At 31.7% G+C, this 22,438-nt stretch overlaps 1 protein-coding gene across 3 annotated transcripts; it reads right to left on the reverse strand.

Moving 5' to 3' along the window:
- Positions 1-1,560: 1,560 nt before the first annotated feature.
- LOC134255955 (dual serine/threonine and tyrosine protein kinase-like) lies at positions 1,561-22,231 on the reverse strand. 3 transcript variants are annotated; one of them, XM_062738553.1, is made up of 15 exons: positions 22,009-22,231; positions 16,413-16,933; positions 15,338-16,055; positions 14,599-14,751; positions 11,844-11,932; positions 11,295-11,378; positions 10,642-10,656; positions 9,667-9,764; positions 9,077-9,285; positions 8,128-8,284; positions 7,590-7,745; positions 7,128-7,218; positions 6,607-6,856; positions 6,056-6,275; positions 1,561-2,100 (listed from the first exon to the last, which is right to left on the reverse strand). In XM_062738553.1, the coding sequence occupies exons 1-15, from the start codon at positions 22,130-22,132 to the stop codon at positions 2,016-2,018; spliced, it is 2,970 nt and encodes a 989-aa protein (XP_062594537.1). In that variant the 5' UTR covers positions 22,133-22,231; the 3' UTR covers positions 1,561-2,015. The 3 variants fall into 3 exon arrangements, with proteins under 3 accessions (XP_062594537.1, XP_062594538.1, XP_062594539.1); XM_062738554.1 differs by lacking the exon at positions 10,642-10,656 and having other exon boundaries at positions 1,563-2,100; XM_062738555.1 differs by lacking the exons at positions 1,561-2,100; positions 10,642-10,656 and having other exon boundaries at positions 5,663-6,275.
- Between the last annotated feature and the right edge of the window lie 207 nt (positions 22,232-22,438).

Raw genomic sequence — 22,438 nt, forward strand, 5'->3', positions numbered from 1 at the left:
ATCTGATCAGAAAAGCTCACTTGAGCCTTCGGCTCAGGTGAGCTAATAATCACACTTAAACATGATGTAATCATTTTAGAATTTATTTTTCTTCAGTATGTTACATTAAGTGATGCAATATTCTAAGTATGACTTTAAAATGACATATCATATGATAACAAATTTCATAACAAATTCTTCCTGTACATTAATGAAACAAATTTTGAAATGTAACAATTAAACTATTGCATAATTAACAGGAATGATTTTATAAACAACCAAATATATTACAACAAAACATATACACTTAAAAAATCAGTACTCTTTTGTAGGCTTTCAGATCATGAAATATCCAAGACTATTTTATTTGGATTTTTTAGTGGGGGGATGTCAAAAGAGCAGCTGGGGAGATTACACTGCAAATTTAGACTTCCAAGCATTGAATTCAACTTTGATATTAGCCCAACATCTACTTTTAAGCTAACATCTGTATGAATACTTTCAAGGACAAAACTATTTAATATACAACAACCAAATGTTTCACATTAAAGATTAATTATGCACTACTGAATGCAATACATTGCTTAATACTTTATTTCAATCAACCCAAGCTCATTTGGAATCATTTGGCTTCATGTGTATAGAATTTAATGTCATTGCAACTTATATTCCAAATTTAAAATGCCTCAATTTTACATCAAATTGTCAATTGCATTGGTATCTCAAAGATATGTACACATCAGGCATGTAGCATTAGGGGGCTAGCAGTCCTCTTTTTCCGAACACATCTTTAGTATTGAAAATATTATTTCTCTCTTTTGCTGTAGTCAGATAAGAATAACAAGTTGGAACACACTTCATCCTCTGAAATATTTTTGCCTCTCAAGTTTGTTCATATATCTCGATCCCCCCCCCCCCTTCAAAAACAATATGCTACATCCCTGCACATGTAAAAATACACGGAATGATACATGTTTATAAAGACACAAAGAATAATTTACACATGAAGATAAATCAAAATTTACGTAGATAATACATGTATTAGGATATGATTTTAAATACAATGAATTAATTTGTGAACATATTTAAAGATTACATTGCACCAATGTAGTAAAGTCTAGCCGAGAAGTACACACAGTTTTTCAATGATTAAAACTTTAAATATCTATGCTTCTATGGTTTCAGGTGGAATTAAAATGCATATTAATACCAATCATTTTTTGATTTGTTCTTTAAAAAAAAAATTGGGTCAGATTAGTGATACTGATGTTAAACTTGTTAATATACCACTTAAATTGCACTTTATAATGTGTAAAAAAAAAAATAAATAAATAAAAAAAATAGACAATTTCACAAAACTCTGTTTGATATACTATTACAATTTTAGTAATGACACATTAAATTAATAATCAAACACTTAATAATTAAAAAAAACTAGACAATTTCACAAAACTCTGTTTGATATACTATTACATGTAATGACACATTAAATTAATAATCAAACACTTACAGTGTATCCATAATCCTGATCATTTATTTACAAGTATAGGGTATGAAATTTTAAAACTGTTTTAGAGTTCAGAATAATTGCATACCGTATGTCAAATATGCAGAAACAACCCCAAGGATCAGATACATTATGTAATAAAAAGACCACAAATAATACAAGTGGGTGAAAATGATAATAAAAGTGATTATTTCAGATGGAAATTGAACATCCAATGATTTGTCATTGGCAATCAAAGGTATATGTTTGAATTGTTTACAAAATCTATTTGACAAGTTTCATAATGAGAAGCACATGAAATCCTCCAATTATATTGCAAAGTTAGAGTTCTAATGAGATCATTATTCACTGAATCCTTTTCCAATCAAAGCTACTTAAAATATTTTGAAAATGGTGCTATCTGGTACATATGTACAGGTAAGTACTTCTTTATAGTCATGGAGCTTTGTTAAACATGTTAACAACCAAACTTTAAAACCAGTGGGAATACATATAACACAAAGAAACCTTGTTTTCCCATCAAATTGTTTTAATGTAAATGTTCCTCCTCAATTTCCACATAGGGATATTCATCAAAACTGCCTGACTCCACAAAATCTGGGTGACAACAAAACCTGCAAAATAATTGAGAGCAATTTTTAACCTTAACCCTTTGTTTTCAGGTTCTGAAACAATGGGATATTAGAATAAATGTGATCTCAGATAAATAAATGATAAGAAACAAACATTTAATATTAGACTAAATAGGTTAAATATTTGGTTTCTTTGCTTTGTAAATTAAGGCCTTGATCTGGAAAATGATCTCCAAATTTAAATTCAATTTCCAAAAAATTTACAAAATTGAAGATTTACATCACCATTTCCTGGGGCAAAACATAAACTGGTTGAGCTAGGAACTTTTGTTCATTTGGCCTTGTAAAATAGACTTTTTACTTAAATCATTTTTCGAATTAAATTCAGGAATATCTAATAGCTATTTCACAGGATATTTTCTCAAAAACATTGTCAAAGCCTAATTCAAAAGAAAATATTTTTTATATATATGCAATGAAAGCAAATATTTCTGTAGCATTAATATTTTTTTTGAAATATGGGATAACAATGAATATCTCATTGACCAGTCTCAGAAAATGGCAGTTTTAAATTGTGTTATGAAATTATAAAATCAATGCCCTCATTGTAATTCATTTTGACTGAAAAACAATTTCCCATTTCCCTACTCAAACTACAAAGGACATAAAGTTTTATTATGTGAAATTAAGAATATTCTCAGATTAGATTTTAAATTAGCGTTAAACCATTCAAATATTAATGTCTTTCTAAACAGATTAAAAGTTAAATAAAATATTAGTATTGGTCAGCACAATTATTTCAACATTCTGATCAGGTTACATTTTAAAAGCATTGTCTATCAGAATTTTTTATCCATATGCATGGGTGGATACAGGATTTGTGATTAGGGGGAGCTTGGATAATTTTGTAGAGGCAGGGGGTCTGGGGGCCGCCTTAAGGCCCCCAGTAGGCCCAGGGGGGAAGCCCCCGTAAGCTCCTGGGTTTTCGTTATTTTAAGAGGAAAACCAGGCACAATAATAGAGCATATTTTCATTTATTTCTGTTAAAAGTGACATATAGGTCCGATGGGCCGGGTGTTTGAAAGTCTATAGTATTGAATGTTTTTCATTGTATTGTATTACAACACATTCCACCAATGAATGATTTACTTACTTACGTGTAGTGGTATTGGTTAGTTAAGTACCAAAGTACGGCATTATTAATACTAGTCATATCATACTTTGAATGGTGGGGGCTCTGGGGGGAAGCCTTCGGAAGCTCCTGGGTTTTCGTGTATTTTTCGTGTATTTAAAATAGTAAAACCAGGCACAATAACAGTGGTATTGGTTAGTTATGTATCAAAATATGGCATAATTAATATTAGTTATCTCATACTTTGAAAATTTTAGGGGGAGTGGGGGGGGGGGGGGGGCGTGCGCCCCCCACGCCCCCCTTTAAATCTGCCAGTGATATGTAACCTATAAGTTTCTCTTCAGAATTCAAAAACTTTCAAATGACAAAGTGTGAAAAATAGATTTCTAATAAAAAAAAAGAATATTTCTAATCTACAACAAGAGGCCCATGGGCCACATCGCTTACCTGAGTAGCATTTGTGATGTCGTTCTTTACCCAATTTCCCCATTGTAATACCTAGTGTGGCCTCATCAGCTTTTCTGGCCCAGCGGTTCTTGAGAAGAAGATTTTTTAATGACCCCACCCTATTTTTGTATTTTCTTTATTATCTCCCCTTGTGAGGGGTCTTGGCCCTCTATTTTAACAATTTAAAATCCCCTTTACCTAAGAATGCTTTGTACCAAGTTTGGTTAAAATTGGCCCAGTGGTTCTTGAGAAGAAGTCAAAAATGTGAAAAGTTTACAGACAGATGGACAACGGACAAAATGTGATCAGAAAAGCTCACCTGAGCCTTCGGCTCAGGTGAGCTAATAAGGAAGCAAATATAGGGAAGTGTGTCAAGCACATAAAACAAAACATTGCCACTACCATAAACAAACATAATGACCTGTGTACTGACTTCAATATTAATGTTAACATTACAAAGCTGTCCCTGATAACTGTTTATGTGTTAAACATGTACATGTATGATCATAAATGTTCCTTATAATGCATTTATTACTTACTTTCATCACAGCAAGGGAAAAAACTATATATAGTTGAAATTCAACTTCATTATCTTAACTTAGCTATCTTGAAAACCATGCAAGGACAATTATGCCAGAATTAAATATTTGACTCCATTTAGAAAATATAGAACTGTTTACTTGATATATATTAGGATGGACAGGTACTTTTTTATCATCCATGCAAGACTGTTCTCGTATTACCTTGAAGTTGTAAATAAATTAAAGGATCATCTGTATGAACTTTGACCTGGTTACACCTCCTTAAAATATATTAGGTCAAGATGTGAGTAATACATTTTAAGGAGCACATCCCTGCAAGTGTGTTCCTGATAGCATGCAGTCCTTCTTTGACCTACTCTAAAACCTTCAGACATGCATTCCTGGGGGTATAAGCACATCATTTGATGTACTGTACCTTCAAATGTGTTACTGAACCTGCAAGGCATTTTTTTCAATGGACCTGCTCCACAACTTTATTATATAATGAGACATGGATGCTGAGTTATAAAGCACAATCGGGGGTCCATTTTACATAAGAACTAATGAATAATACCAAAACTTATTCTGCTTAAAACTTTTTTTATTTGCATTAAAGGGGCATGGACACAGTTTCAACAAAATTTAATAAACCAATTTCAATGTTTAAAATTCCTAACTAGGCATTATCTATTGATCAGCAAAAATTTGAATATCATTTGTTAATTACTAAATGAGATACTGCACTTAAAGTTCTTCATGACGTAAACAAGGCTCATGCATTGTTTTTGTTTACAAATAGAAAATATCATATTTATGACAAAATTAAGTTCATCAAATCACTAGAAACTGTCGAACTGTATCTAGAATTCACTTCTTTATTGAAATTATCTGCTTTGAATGAACATATATTGCTATCTTAACATATGTAAACAAAAACATGACACGGAACCTGTTTACATTACAAAGATTTGGAGCTGAAGTTAATCTTTTTTATGATCATTAGAAAGACCTTGGTTAAATATTTTAAAAATGGAAAAATGAATTTGAAATTTTAAGCTGAAACTGTGTCTATGCCCCTTTAAATTGAAAAGGATTTTAATTTTTTTAAAGGGATGTAAGAAGATATTTTCATGATAGCAATTTTAAACTTAATCATTTATTTCTAAAGATTTTACAATCAACTAAATTTTTTTGGTCTTAGTCCTTTTAAAAGTTCTTTTGATAAATTCTTTCCTAATTCAATGAGGTTTACTGCAAGTGTCAACTTCATCAAAGGGAGCTAAAACTGTATTTTTCTAATGATAATCATGAGTTTTCTTTACTATTATTGCATTAAAGACCTTGTCATGGTCTACTGCGAATAGAAGCTATGTAACATTTCTTTCTGAGATGGGTTTTAACACTGCCAATTTTAATCTTAATACAAATTACTTCATATAAGTTGTTTCTGGGTAGCATTTTTGTAACAAGTAATCAATGATAACTGATGCTCAAATTAAACATTATTTATTGTATACTTGTAACAGTTAACATTGTCTATCACAGCCGAGTGCTTTTAGAAAGCTCCTGAAACAAAAATTAGTGTAAGTTAGCACTTTTCAGCCTTTCATAGGCATTCGTTATTACGAATGTTAATTTTGTAGTAAAAACAAAGCATGCATGTACAAAATACAAAATAAATACATGTTACAATGGCAGAATGCACAAATAATTTAACAAAAATTATAGATATAATTCACCTTTTCCAATACAAGTGAGAGGAAAAAACTACAACAAGATTACAAGTATCTACTAACAGTTCAGCAAGGCAAGCACACCCTGTCATGCAAGAGAAAATACAAAGCAACCCCATTTCCAGTTTGGAGTAAAAACACAGTACTGTTATCAAGATACAAACTGAGATCTGGAGCCACTGGAAGGAATTCTCCTGGTCTGTTGTTTGCTTCGTTGAGCTTTTTCTTTGGAGGCTTGGGTTTTCTTGTATGTTGCATGTAAGTCCTGGAGCCTCTTTTCCACATTGCCCAGTAGAGGGCGCCTCATGGGGTCTCCATTCCAGCACTCCTGCATCAAGTTCCAGCACTCCTCATCAAATACTGCCAACTTCTCTGGTCTTAGTCCTTTAGATAAATCATATGAAACATTTTTTGAACATGAAGAGATTTTCTTTAATTAAAACAAGGACTACGCATGGACACAAAATTTTGAAATCCATTTCTACATTTATACAGCAAATGGCAATTATTGTGAGAGTTTTAATGTTGTTTTTTTTTCAGCAAACTAATGTACATTCATCTTGTCAATAAATGCTGATATTTAAAAGTGGAAGCACTTTCAAATACTTGGAAAGAGTACTAAATCGTCTGCTTTATTTGGTAAGATACACAATCATATGTCTCCAGGAAAATATCTGCTTGATGTCTAAATTAGTATAAAGTTATATATTTGTACCTTTCTTGACATTTGTCCACAGTTGGTCTTTATTAGCACACTGTTCAAACGCACCCGGGAGCTTGACATTTCCTGCACAGACGTACCAGAACAGAACACCGAAGGCATACACATCAACACTGTTGTCATAGCGACCAGTAAACAGCTCTGGAGCCATGTGAATGGGCGTGCCCACGATACTGCCACTCATCATGGCCTCAGGCTTACAGAAGCCCAGATCTGTCAGCTTGCCACGGTTTTCCTTGTCAAGCTGAAATTTAACAACATAGAGTGTTCAAAAACTCCCAAGTTACATGTAATTAACATGACCATAGTTTCACTGTTATTTTACATAAATTTTTTTATGCTGCAGCAGCTCTTTAGAGATTCATGTACTCAAAAAATTGAAGCTGAACCTAATTTTTTTCCATTTCAGGATCTCCAAAGATTGTTGATTGAACCTAAGATTTTGTTAATTTTTAAATATAATCCACATGCAGAAATTTTATCCTACACCTTGACCCTGAGAAAGGTAAACTTACCAGTACATTTTTCAGTTTGATGTCTCGGTGGACCAACCCCTGACTGTGAAGAAATCGGATCCCCTCCACTACATCTATAGCTACAACTATCCTAGATAATGAATCAAAAAGACTTTAAGAAAGTATGCATTCAATCTGTGAACAGCTGTATTTTTAACAATATTGTAACTCTTATAAATGTACCATTCTTTCATTGAATAAAGTACTGTTACTGTATCAAAACCAGGGAGTTTCTAAGGCTGATAACATTTGCAATTTGTAATCTCAAACATGAATCGATATTCATCTTAAGTATCTCTGGAATCACAGTGAATGTTAAAAGGTCTTGAAAGTCAAAATCGCTTTTTCATATCTTTTTTATGCTCAATATCTTGAATCCTGAGAAATCTCTTTGTTCTTTCCTTGCCCCATACAGTTCAAGATTACAAGTTTGGACTATATCAGCTCTACTGTCTTTATTACCTTGACAACCAGTCCAGTCCCTGTTTGATGGCCCCATATAGATCCTTCTGCAGTCTGTCCATGATAAGTAACACCGCGGGGGTACTCCCTCCCCCGTACATGTAATCTATCACTGAGCCCCGCAGGGCCACGATTCTGTCATGGTGTGGAATGTTTCTGTCAATGATAGAAATCAAAACTAGATTTGTTGTTTCAGTACATTAAAATATATAGCTTGCCTCATTTTTTCAATTTCCTTAGAGATTCAGTCAGACATCATAATTATAACATACTTTTATGTAGACACATGCATAAGGTCATGAGAAAAAAATGAAACACATAGTATAGAATATGTGTAATTAAAGGAGTTACTCAATAAATATATCACTTCATTCATTTTCTTAAACATTTACTCTGAATCTTTGATAATTAACTTTCCATTTGATGAAACGATTGTCATATTGAATAAACATAACTTCATTCACCATGTTCATAGAAATATCATTAACAAAATTATTTGAATATCAAAGAAATACTTGTTTTAGAATTGATTACATACTTGGTATAATAGAATTCTAATGCCAAGTCATTCCAGTGTTTGTCATCAGGGGGAACAACTGATTTTATGGCACAAGGGGAATAACCTCCCCACGAATCACAGGAGTAGACAACTCCGTACTGCCCTCGTCCAATCTCACGGCCCATCTGTGGCATGCCTACAACAGTATGGAATTTCTTATTTATAAAACTCTTACATTTAACATTTTGTCAAGTAATGACATCCAAAAACACATGATACATGTATGTCAATAAATTTGTGAACTTTTAAACTCATCCCTTTCTATTTCTTAACTTATTTTGAACAAATTATGATCTTTCACAATGCTTTGATGTACAATATAAAGCAATACACATTATAAGGACACTACATGTATATATATACAGTCAACACTCATTATCTTGAACTTGATGGGATGACGAAAAATTTCGAGACATGCGAAGTTAAACTGTAAATGTATTAGGCTATCTAAATTTAATTCCCTGGTTCTCAGGCCAATTTTCTCCAAAACAGATGCGGGAGGGTGGCATTTTATTTTTCATTTTATTGGCAATAAAGTAGATGAGGGAGGTATTTTTTTAATTTTAATTTCCGAATTTTCTTTAACATAAAGATAATTTTTTTAATCACAGATATACTTTCCATTTCTGGTCAAAATTTCTGCTTTATCCATTGCTTAACAGCATGTAAACATCGTAGGTAATGTCATCGAATGTATTTTCAAACGAATAAGCCAAAATATGGCTACCGGAAGTGATATTTGAATACTAAACTACGAAACAAATGAGGTCGGAATTTTTTTTCCCGGATTGGTCTCCGCAATACCAACTTTTTATTTTATCAAAAATACAATAAAATCGGCAATGCGGCTACCTCAAAACGGATGCGCGCGGGCCTGAGAACCAAGATTTCAATTTTATATGGCCTTATTATGATGTAATTAACTCACCATGCAGGATGACATCCATTAGGGAGGTGCTCTCCAGGGCCACCTTAGCTACACGTGGAGCGTGAACTTTTCGGAGTTTTAACCGCCCCTCCTCTATCCTGTCTAATCTCCCAGAATGCTTCTGTTCCAACTGCTTAAGGGCAGCAGCAAAGGAATCATGGGATTTATTTAGCCTCTCTTTGATCTGACTAGATATGTTCTTGGCCAATCTGCAAAACAAAGTATCCTTCATTGCTGCTTGTATGTATAGATTGAAATTATTTTGTTAACGATAAAAAGGAAGTCTTCCCTTATTAAGCAATTAACCACCACCATTTTTATAAAACTGAATTTTTTGGAAAAGAAAACTTCAGAAACTTGAAATCATTAAAGTTATTTCATAAATTTAATGTACGTAGCACATATAATGTACTTTTAATGGTTCAGAGTAGTTCAAAATTTAAAACTATATGAATGAACCAGTGAATGCAGCAATGATCTGAAATTTAGCCTTCATCAGAAATTGAAACCTCCATCCTTCTGCACCATATTTACCACTCACCAGAACACCTGTAAGTTAGAATTTTTGTTTAAGTGTCACTGTTCATTACCTGGCCTCACTGAGGCTGCTCAGCATGTCTGATGCTGCCTTCCTCTTCCATTCCAAGTCTATCTTAGGTTGTGTGCTCCACGGCATGGACTGTACTAGCTGGAACAGAGGAAATTCACATTAATTAATATTAGGCCAGAGGGTCAAAGTCAAGGTCATATGTTTTTTCAAAAAAATATTAGATGTTTGTGAATCTTATCAGTGTTGATTTAAAAAATAACAATGTTACAGCTTTGACAGATAAAAACCAGCCGTAATAATGGATTAAAAAAAAAAAAAAACTGAATCAAGGATGTATTTACACACTGTATTTTCTCGAGTCACATTCAGACAAGGATCAAGTGTTTCTATAAATTTTTAAAATGTCTTATTTAAAAAAAATGCATGCCCAATATTTATGCAGGGTTAATTGTCAACCTGAAATTTTTGGTCCATTTCATTTTCAATATATTTTTGCCAATTGATGACAATAGTAAAAGGAGTGAATGGGTCCAACTTTCTTTAGCACACAGTACATAATATGTATACTCGTGTATTTCTTTCACAACTCAATTTTCATTCTTCTTTAATAAAAAAAAACTCTTTAGTTACATCATTTTTTTTGTTTTAACTTAAACTATAACATGAAAACTACTGATTTCACTTCATAAGAAAATTAATAGAGTAAAACTCACTGTAGAGAAAAAAAATCAAGGTTCTATAATGTTGTTATTTCATCAATGTTGGCTGGCTCAAGCTTGTGTTAGTAAACATACAATATTGTTATATTTATTTACCGGTATAAAAGATATAAAATCTATAAAACACCATTTTGGACAAACACAGTCATAAACCCATTTTCAGATTGACAGGATTTTTGTTCATGCTATTTTCTGAGACTATTTTTCAACTTTTAGGAGAAGAAAATTGCCATATATGGGAAATTGAAAATTTTGATAAAAGAGTAAAGAGGAAGAGGTAGTCAGAATATACAAACCTTCATTAAGAGATTCTATAAAATCAGTGAATATGTTTTAGAAGGATTAAATCACTGTTAATTTGCATATTTCACAGAATATATTAAGAACTGTGTAATATATTTTTGCATAAAAAAGTAACATGTTACAGAAAAGAGAACTTGATTTCATGTTATCAACAGGGGTGAAATAAAGGACATTTTGGGGGAAATATTATGATAAATCATTGTACTGTATTTCTTTAAACATGGAAGTAAGGAATGGTGAGATAATCTCAGCTGTACTGTATTTTTGTGTTGAAGAAAATTCAAAATTATATAGAAGGGAATATTCAAGTTGACAGAAGCTTAATTCTTTTAAATATGGACATATTAAGGGTGAACGGCCTATTTTACAAAAGAACTTACAACTAAGGCCAAAATTTAATTCTGCTTATAACTTGCTAATTAACATTATATTGAAAATAATTTTTATATTTTTTAAAATGAAATTATAGTAAGATATTATTACAGTAGCAATTCTAAACAGAATCATTCATTCTACAAAATTTTTACAATCAACTTAATTTTGGTCTTAATTGTACGTTCTTTTGTAAATTGGACTCCAGAATATTTGTGCTGTACTGTATTATTGGTGTCAGAATATCCCAGTTATACTGTATATAAAGTTTTACCTGTTTCATCCTCTCCAGTATAACCCTGATAAGAGATGAACTGGACTGAAGGCTTATTTCTACCTGGTAGGCCGAGTTCATAATCTGGAAAGATAAAGTAGGTGATTCTAATATTAATGTTTCCTACATATCATGTACTGTAAAGGCCAGAGGACATTCATACACTCTAGGGAATAAATTCAGTGATCATGATAAATCTTGCAAAACTTAAGCATAATCACCAAATTTTTTTGATTTTAAACAATTATTACTGGTATTAACCCAAAAAATCTAAATACGATTAATAAATACAGTTAAACTTCTATATCAAGAACTTCAATATTTCAAATACCATGGATATGTCCAAGTGATGTGGAAGTCACAACCACATATTCTTTAAGTATTTTACCCTTAATATCTCGAATCCCCTCATATCATAAAGTTTTTTCTCAGCCCAGTTTGGTTCGAGATAAACAAGTCTGACTGTATATGGCAAATGAGATATGTTTTCTTTTGGACAGATATAATAGTTTATTGTGACTGTCATTTAGAAGTATAATAATTTATAACCTGTTTGAGGGCCTCACTAGTTGACCCCGATTCGTTTCCCTCCGTTTTGTCTATTCTCTCCAGACTCTCCAGACATCGTCTCAGGGTACCTGGTTATAAGAAAGAAAAACATTACATAATAGATATCAGATGCTGCATACAACACATAAAGCTAGTCTACCAATGTCCCTAATAAATTCTAACTGAACTTTGAACTTTAATGACTTTGAACTCCCAGCTTGCATATTATTCAGCTTGTCTTGAAACCTTCAACTATTGAAAAATATGAAGCTATTTTTATGAAATTTTATGATTTTTTCCCAAGATATGTTAAAATATGAATTTTATATTGATTACTGTATGCAATATTCAAATGGAAATTAAATGTATTGAAGTGAATTGTGTCATCATTAACTTGAATTAAGAATGGTGAAAGGTGTACTTTTTAAAATTTTAAGAGAAAAAAGAGTATAATCTCCAAGTAACACTACATCAGCATGAACTTGACAATGTATATTTTTATACAGTTATCAGTCATGTCTACTGAGTCAGTAACACAGGTGGACCCTTGTTATTCTCAAACTATTAATAACCAGCTGTTGACCTCTTTGTGCCATTATATCCCTCCCATCAGATGTAAATTTGACAAATAAGTGTTATCTCCCCTTGAATTACTAATCTATCTGATATACTTCAGATCTGTCTGATAAACTTTGAAGGGAAGTGCAACCAATAAAATCAATTTGATGATGAAGCAAGTACTATATTTGTAGCTTTTGTCACACATCATATCTATTTTTAAATTCTTAAATCAAATTAATCAAAAAGGAAGAAAAACAATATATACATTATAATTAGACTATATAGAAAAAGTATATTCTTATGTCATATGCACTCAAATAACATTAAAATTCAACATGGAATATACATGTAATTTAGAACATGTAGAACAACAAGATACATGTACAATCAGAGAAAATATTCTGAAATTTAACATGTTAAAATGTATGAAAATTGTTAGATTTTTTTTTTTTATTTCTAAACAGTACTTCTTGCAATATTCAACAACATTACTTCGGTAAATCCATATATATAGGATTTAGAGGAATTATTTAAAAATAAATATCAAACGTTAACATAAATATCAATATCAGATAATGACCTTGATTTTTTTCAAGATTTAATGCTGATAACTAACTGCACCGTTCAGGTAAATACTTGTTCAATCTGTCGATTGACAGAATAATAAAAACTTCCTTAATTTAATCACATGCTGAGAAAAGTTCTACAAGCTGACATTTACATGCATATTATGTTGGACAAATGTCTAAATGATCTTTGTTTAAATTGTTTCATGTATTCTTTCAAAGTCTGCTAAACACAGCTTGATTGTTAAATTGATGATAAAGTTTCACATATCGTTCTAAACAAATAGCTGTACATACATGTATGACAAAAGGAGGAAATTCTCCTTAAACTTTTGACACATAGAGAAGCAAGTAGTGTCGTATCAGTGCAAACACTAAGCTACAGAAACTTGTTCAATGAAAACAATAGACACACAAAGTCCTTGTTTAAATCTATAATACATATATGAGGTTTGATTCAAAATACTGTATAATCCCTATTAACCGCCCCAGGCGCTTGGAAAATTACAAAAAAGGGAGCGGTTATTTTGGTATTCTCTATAAAATATTTAATGTCATATTTTAACTTCAAAGAATCTTTTGAAAAAAAAAATAAATAAAAGGAACCACTATAATAATGTCTACTTTTACTTAAAGTGAAGAAAATCCACCAAAATTTTGCTAAATTATTCATTTTCCATTGAGAAATTGAATAATAGACAAGTCTCATTTTCACCTTCTTCAATTTTTTGGTACGATTCTAGTTGGTTTTAATCACTGTACCATGCTGTACAGGGGGCCCTTATTTCCTGACAATTGAAAAAGACTCAATGGGGCATTTATAGGGGCAGGGGCGGTTAATAGGAATTATACGGTACTATCACAACTGCTGAAAATCTGAATTGAGTTATGTAATCTTTAAAAAAAATTTTCTTGCCCCCCCCCCTCAACTGACTACCAATATACCAACTTCATGGGACAATAAGCATAAATTTTGAGGTACATGTCATGAGCATATATCCTTATTCAAAGCTGAACTTTAATATCTAGGACCCTCAAACATTTTTTAGTAATATTGTCTATAAGTACCAGACATACTGTAGAAACACCAATTTTCGTGGGGATAAAATTTCGTTGTTTTGTTATCCACAATAGTTTCGTGGGGATTTAATTTCGTTGTTTTGAAAGTAACCCTATTCAATTTATAATCATATAAAATTTCGTGTGGGATTTAATTTCGTTGATAATTGTTAACAACGAAATAAACGAAATTTAAACCCCCACGAATATTTCTGCTTTTACAGTAGATAAAGTTTTTTTTTTCAAATATATTTCCTAAAAAAATTTAAAATTTTGAGAAATTTGATTGTATATTATTTAGTCAGGTTTGACTGTGTATGATTTTGTTTTATTTGACTGTATATTATGTGGTTTGACTGCCTACATTATCTATTCAGGTTTGACTGTACATTATCTAGTCAGGTTTGACTGTACATTATCTAGTCAGGTTTGTACATTATCTTGTCAGGTGTGACTGTACATTATCTAGTCAGGTTCGACTGCCTACATTACATAGTCAGGTTTGACTGTGCATTACCTAATCAGGTTACACTGTACAATCTCTAGTCAGGTTTGACTGTAGATTATACCTGTATAAGAGTCCCTGAGTATATCTATGGACTCCATCAGTTTGTTGGCTACAGCCTGGTTCAGGGCTCCCAGGACTAGCTCCTGTATCTGGTACGTACAGATCTTCAGGCCTTTCTGGGTCAAAATCTCTCCTTCTGCATTAAAATCTACACCTACAAAGTAGAAAATTAACAGTGATAAATCTACCACTTGTATGTACTGTATTTTCCTTATTTTTTGCAAATGCTTATCATGTCATGAATTGGTCCTTTCCCTTAAATCATGCTTGGAGCTTCTCGGGAAATTATGTGATAATTTTATTCCAGGCCTGATATATTGAGGAATCTACGGTATTATATGTTGATTATAATCATGATTAATTATAACAATAAAAGAAAGGGATACTACATGACAAATAAAAAAGAATATTCTTTATTATAATGTAAGGTGCTTTGTGAAAATGAGACATATAGGTTTGTTGGCTGAAATCAATCAAGCACAAGAAATACAGGGAATCGTTTCCAATGATCTGATACCAGTAACTTTTCTGCAGTGTTAAAAAATCTTGTCTTTTTTGTAATAATAGAATTTTTCACCTTAAACACCAAAAATCAACAAGACTTATGTACTGTAAGCAAGATTCATACATTAGAAAACTCTTTCTACACTGCTTCAAAGTGTCAGGTATAGATGTCAGAGATTTATAATCACTATATGCATATAAATACATGTAGTAAATCTGCAGACCATTTCCTTTACCTAGAAATTCATACTCCTCTGCCTTTTGGATCAGCTGATCCCTCATGCCACCGATTGTCTCAGCGATCATTTTCCTGATTTCATCTCCCTTTTCAACAGCTATAGCCATGAGTTGTTTGTAAAGCTCACTTTCCTTTTCTCTGGCAAACTCTAGCTTTTTCGGGGTAATTAGCATGTCCCTGGCCATGTCAAAGGCCGATATGATAAACATATTGAGACAACGAGCGTGAGAATTGTTTAACACAGTTGATGAGTTCACTAAATACCGCTGAAGAATCTGTTGCACAAACTGTAAGAATTTCTGAGGAAAGAGCTCAAAATTTTCCACAAATTCACTATCAACCTCGTAATAATCTGACGTGATTGTGTGTCGCATGCTTCGGACACCCGGGGAATCATTCAGGTATCCGATTTTACACAATTGTCTAAACACTTCTGAATTGGACTGAATTTTCTGTGTAATCTCTTTTGGCACATTTGTATAATTAGGTTCTGGCATGACCTTATACACGGGTTCATCCACACTAGAACTAAGGCTATAACTGTCTTTTTCCTGAGTTGCTCCCCTTTGTTGCCTCTTCTGGATTTCCTCCTGACTGGTAGGAGCGCCATCTGGTGGATCCAGATCATAGTTTTTCTGACCAGGGGGAGGAACTCTGACAAAGCAGACTGGCTGATAATGGCTGACATTGGAAAGTTCCTTTAATAGCTGTACATCCTGAAAAAGTCAATTCAAATTGAGTTAATCCTGTTTTGATAACTGTACTTAAAACCATGTAGTTAATTTATAAAGAATATCTCAATTTAATTTTAATTAAGTTGATTATATTTTTGACAGTTTTTAATTTGAATCTTTAACCATCCTTTTCCATGCTACTTTGTACATGTATCTTCTAGTTATATAGCTCCCAAATTCACCCTTCTACAGCTATTTTTAATAAATTTCAGATTGCTCTAGAAGTTTAAAAAAAAATCAAGAATAAACAATTTAACACTGTACAAATGGTACATCAACTTGCATTTATCGTACCAAATAGGTCAGAAAAACTAGCAAAGAAAAATAGGAAAACCCGACCTTTTCTGGTAGAGTTTCATCCTCGTAGCAGTAGATAAGTATGGGGGAGACTTCCTCTACACAGTCAGTGTAGACACGCCTTATATCACAGTTAGGGGAGGAGGGGGACACGATCACCCTGGCTCCATGCCGGAGGAGCACGTGATTCAAATTCACCTCCAACAAAGCGAGTCCCAGAGCCGTGTCCCCAATCTCATTATCGTTTATCTCTAAATCCTTTCTCGGAATCGTCTTCCACGGTCCTTTATATGACTCCAGATTATCCACAAGATCGTAATCATCCGGAAGTTGAAGACTGACGGATAAATTGTGTCCATGTTTAAATCGCACCATGCGGTAATTGCCATTTTTTTCAGATTCACTGTACTCGAGAGGGAAGAGACTTCGGTTGAAGATTTCGTTGATGAGGCGGCCTTTGGTGTAGATGTTCTGACCCAGGATCACGATTCCCGGAGGTTTGGTGGCTGTTGACATGACCTCCTCCTCTTCCTCTTGGAGAAGTTCCACCGTAAATAATTGTCCTGAAAATATACAGTAAATTGTTTTTACACATTGAATAAGAAATGTATAAATATAAAATTTTTAAATAACTGTGAAGTTTAAGTTATACGTACATCTGTGACAGAGAGAAAAAAATATTACTTTGATTTTTTTAAAAAATTTATTTGACACCACCTATCATGTTTTTTGAGTTAATTTTACAGTATTAAACAGGTATTAATACATTATTTAAAGGTCTGCTATAGCCATTTCTTACTGTTAAATGACTTTTTTCTCCTCCAATATTTGATAAATTTAAAAGCTTAATTAGGTAAATTTTATGCTTATGACTAAAAAATAAGAAAAATTAACAGTAAAATATTCTTCACTTTTATTAATATATGGATAGTATTATCATGATTATGATGATTATGATTCAACATCATCATACACCATGTTTACATCAAATTTGAAGAAAAATGTTTAAAGGCTTAAATTCTGTCATCTTTAAAAAAAAGTTTAAACATGGTAAATGTAAATAAAAGTAGCTAGATTTAATGTATAAAGTAAACAAATGAAATTTATTGAGTATAACCAAGAATGACATTGTTTAGATTAGACTTCTTATAATGAACATATATTTCATATAATTGGAAGCATGAAGGCATTCATAACATTTGGCCTTCAATTCTCAAAACAATCTATTTTTATCAAAGTAATTTCTGAAAAAAAAAAATGATTGTTTCAATATGTTCAATTTTCATGATTATTTTTCATTTGAATCTATAGAATGCTGCAAGTAAATTATACATGTATATCATTGTTGATGAAAATTAGACCCCTCAGAGTGTTAAATGTTAATTCAACTTGTGTGCAGTGACTGTGTGTCCTAGCTTGCAGATGATTTAAAAATCAATTTTACATGATTTTGAAATATTAATATTTTTTCCCCAACTTAAATCTGCAAATTTTTTAACACTTACATTGTAATCTTTATTAAGACAAAATAATTTCTGTAATAATAATAATAATTCATGTAAACATGGTTATGAACAAACATTAATCATGTGACACCCACAAGCATTTCAGACACATTTTAAGACTTTCACTAATTACTGTATTGTTAGAGGAGTAGATCAGAACTAAATCTAGAAAACATCTAAAGTCTGATCTGAATATATCCCTGTCATAAGGTTTAATATAAGGATTATATGTAAACCTATAGAGTCACAAGACCTTCATGGGCCCCCAGTCATGAATCTAATTCCATTAGCAAGGTCAAGATCCGAACTATAAGAGTTCACTATGCAATTCATTAAAAGGTTAGAGATATAAACGTGTATAAAATGGAGAAGTTGAGTAAAACAAAGGAACGTCGTGTGAGTGTCACGAGTTCGTCTGAAGACAGCGATAACCTTGAAAGATTCAGGCTGCATCAGATTTTAGGGAAAACGAAATGTTTATCTAAAATCACTTTAAGCTTTCTTTTCATATCTGCACTTTCTTTTTTAAACATCAAAAGAATTCAAAGTTGATGGTAATGATTATAGATAGAATTTTAATTTGGTATGTTAAGGATGACATGCTTTCTAAAGAAATGCAATGCAGTATATTGTACTGTAGCTCTACTCTTAAATGTTAACAGATTTATCAATAAGACAGAAAAACTTAATGCTTATGTATATAATAGCATATAACATTACAAGAAATTTGATATTTCTTATCAAAAGATTGAAATTTTCTGCACCACTTGTTGAATATTTTTTTTTTCAGTCAAACACAATTTAAACCATGACGATTTGCATATTAAAATATAAAAATTCATGTTGCATGTCTTTAGTAAGCATCCACCCTTTAAATCAAATCTGATCCAAAAAGTGAATTAAATACAAATCAAAGAAAATTTATTATTTAAAAAAAATATATATAGCAATCAAAATTAGTGCATGCATGGCCCCAACAAGACTTAACATTCTATCTACATATAGCAAAGATAATATAGTCACCTAAATATTATCCTGATTTAACATTCAAAATTATTTTTATTTACATTTCTGTTTATGAATTTATTAATTTTATTCATTGAGAAAGCTAGGATGTGATATATGTGAAAAATTTTACTACATAATTTATTTAATCATAAGGTACATTATCAACCTCATTTTAAATATGCCCCCCCCTATTTTACACATTTCTTAAAATCTTACAAAAGCACACTCATTTAGGCAATTAATATTTTATTTTTCTCCTTTAATCATCACCCCAGACTCACCCCAATTAAATCACCTTTGATGCTTACTCAGCTGAATTTGGTACTTTAAAAATAAACATTTTCACCTGTGACCCTCTCAATCACTCATACAGGTAAATAACCTTCCAAGGTTTATTTGACTCATGAACCTGAGCTGTCTAGCATGGTGTCATATTATACATGTATATCAATAACCTGAGAATAAATCTACTACCTTCAAATGTCTGTAGTCTACAGTGTAGGTACCAATCCATTCTATTTTTTAATGTATTCATGTTTAACATGTACATACGATGTTTTCCAGCAGTCATTTATGTTTATTTTGCCAAAAAACACTTTCCTATAATAATTGCCAGTCAGTAACTGTCAACAAAAAAAAGCTTGGAGAGGACAATAGAATACTACATTATGGTCACTGAACTCTCTATATAAATGAGGATAAAAGTAAGGAACACAGTCAGCTATATTTTTATTTCATTCATCATATTTCAGGTACATATTTAGACAGGTATAACTAGAACACACAGTGATAAGGTATCATATGACAACGAATGCGGTGGTCAAAAAGGCTAATGACTGAGTGTTCACAGATCAAGTTGATAGGGTTAACAAATTTTGTCTGGTCTGAGGTGCAACTGTATATTCAAATTATGATGACATTTCCATTTTTTTTTTGGACAAAATTGTCCATTGTTTCCTCTTCTGAAATTCAAATACCCCTGCCTGGCTTAATTCTAAAATTATTTCTCAATCTACCATGTTTACTAAACACATGTATGAAAATTAGAACTTTGAATTCTAAATCATTACTATGTGTACTAAGTGGACAATTTTTAAAGTATACTAACAGACTTATGATGCAAAATTTCACCAAAACTTGTTTTTTTTATTTGACAGTTGTTAAAGGACAAGTAATTATGCCAGCAAGTTAGAGTTATCTCTCTTTATCAGAGGGTAAATGTACCTTAAACTTGACAGGCCTAATATTTCTAATTTGTTGTTTGTTGCTATAATATTTTGTTTTCAGTGTCATTTATATTTTTTAGGTACAGTCTTAAATAACTGAACCATGCACTTTTAGGCAAGGAATCACCCTAGAGAATTATTTCAGGAATCATACATAGAAAAATAAGGGTCCAAAAAATATGATTGACTTCCTTCCTTCCCTATAATCAAAGGTAGCTGGGCTAAATTTCTACTGAGTGGGTATGAAGAGCCTTTCTTTCTATCTATACATGTATATATTTGTCCCCTATTTATTCATGAATAACTTGGTTCAATTTTAGTGTTAAACAAAGGACAATAAAGACATTACAAAACACCCCGACAACTAACTTAGTGTAAAGAATTAAGTCAACTTTGAAGTTGGTGAATTTACAAAAGTGGTTACAGACATTTAATGTAGAGTTAAAATGATATTTCAGCTTTTCAACATAATGCTTCATATTTGCTTTTGATTCTCATGCAATCACATACTGACAGAGGTTATTTTTAAAATAATTAAATATAAAATAATGCTTCCTTCCTGATTAGGTAGAGAGTAAGTCCTTTTTTTTTTATCAATGAGAAAAAAATAATAATCAACTTCATTCTGCAGATGCCTCAGCAAGTGTTGTGGTTTAATATGGTTTACACGTGTTACAGACAATTAACAAGATTAAGCCCTTCAGACAAACATGATAAGAATTTACTCATAAATTAATTTGAATATTGACCTGTCAAGAAGTGTAAAAATAACTGTATTTCATTATTCAAATTTATTTTTGGTTATAAAGAAAAAAGGTCAGTGTATCAATTTTGATTGAAAATATAATTGTATCAATTAAATAATATTTTATCAATTAATCAGGGCAGTTAATATAGAAGAGATTAAAAAGATATTATAAAACATGATAAATGAGAAGAGAATGAACCTGCATTCAAAATAATATTCCTTTTTCATATTTTTTTAACCACTGAGTCAGACAATGACTGCCTATGGCCCGCCAGAATGAATCTTATTATAACTATATATACAAACCTTTGAAGGTTATAGTCATTATAGTATTAAATCATGATAACAAAATCAGAATGTGAGAAATTAAAAGAGTAATTAATAACAAATTAACAATAAATATTTTACAGCTATATTGACAGTTAAATGTTCAAAAACCATGGTGCTGCATTGAACATTAATATTGGATATTTTTATAAAGATGATTTGAGTTTTACTTCAAAATCAAAGGTTTTTTCATTGCTGTGATTGATTGTAGATATTCTTTGCTCCTAACTGCTTTGGCCTTCATGCATATTTTGGTCTGTACGGTTAACCTTCCTCGGTTTGAAATCATTTACTCTTTATCATCTGAGCCCAAGGTTGGTCAACGCAAACAACTGTGCATGCAATGTACATGCCATATAACATTAATTTTATCTGTTATTAATAAGAAATATGAAAAATCTGGTTATTTAGCAAGGTTAAAAAAGAGACTCAATGCTACTGCTTCTCTTTATTTAGATATCATTGAAACTGAGACTTGCAATGGATGAAGAGTTATAAATTAGAAAAACTTAAAATTTGAAATATCAAAAACTGGATTTAATAATGTCAAGTGACATTTCCATTCCTGTATTGAAATAAAATTAAAATGTGTTAAATCATAGGCACACAATGTTAAACTATTTTCATTCATAACAACCTAAGCCATGGTGAACAAAGTGACTGAAAACAAACTATAAAATTCCATTTGATCACATATTAGAAAAATAAATTCTATTGTTTGCACTTTGTAAGTGACATTTCTTTGGCGTTGATGCACCCTTGAACATGTGTCAACAGCATGAAAAAAAAAATGAAATGGTTTTTAACTTTCATTTTCAACTCACCAACTTCGTGTCTCCCATCCTCGTTTATATCATTAAAACATCGCTTTGTATCACTGAGAATCGTTTTGAGGCGTTTTGTGCAGTTACAGAAACGATTTAATTCCGCGGGAATATTAGCCATCATAATGGAAGGACCTGAAGACCCCAAATTTGTCCAGGAAATCACTCATTTCAACACCATGGCATCATCTTCGCATTGTAGTGGTCTCCATCTGAAATGGATTTATCGTTCCTTAATATTAAGGCCAAGGTTATTTATTTTTCCGTTTGGCCAAATATTAATTACATTTGGTTCTTGAAAATGATTTACAAATCACAGTCTTCATATACACTGAAATTAATCATTATGATTATATCCATTCACAAATAATAATGAAAAAACAAACAGTTCCTTTCAATATTTTAGTGTAGGCTCTACAAAAAACGCAGA

This window comes from Saccostrea cucullata, unplaced genomic scaffold (assembly GCF_032062105.1).
Source record: "Saccostrea cucullata isolate Sc308-1 unplaced genomic scaffold, CSIRO_AGI_Scuc_v1 ctg953, whole genome shotgun sequence".
NCBI classification, from domain to species: domain Eukaryota; kingdom Metazoa; phylum Mollusca; class Bivalvia; order Ostreida; family Ostreidae; genus Saccostrea; species Saccostrea cuccullata.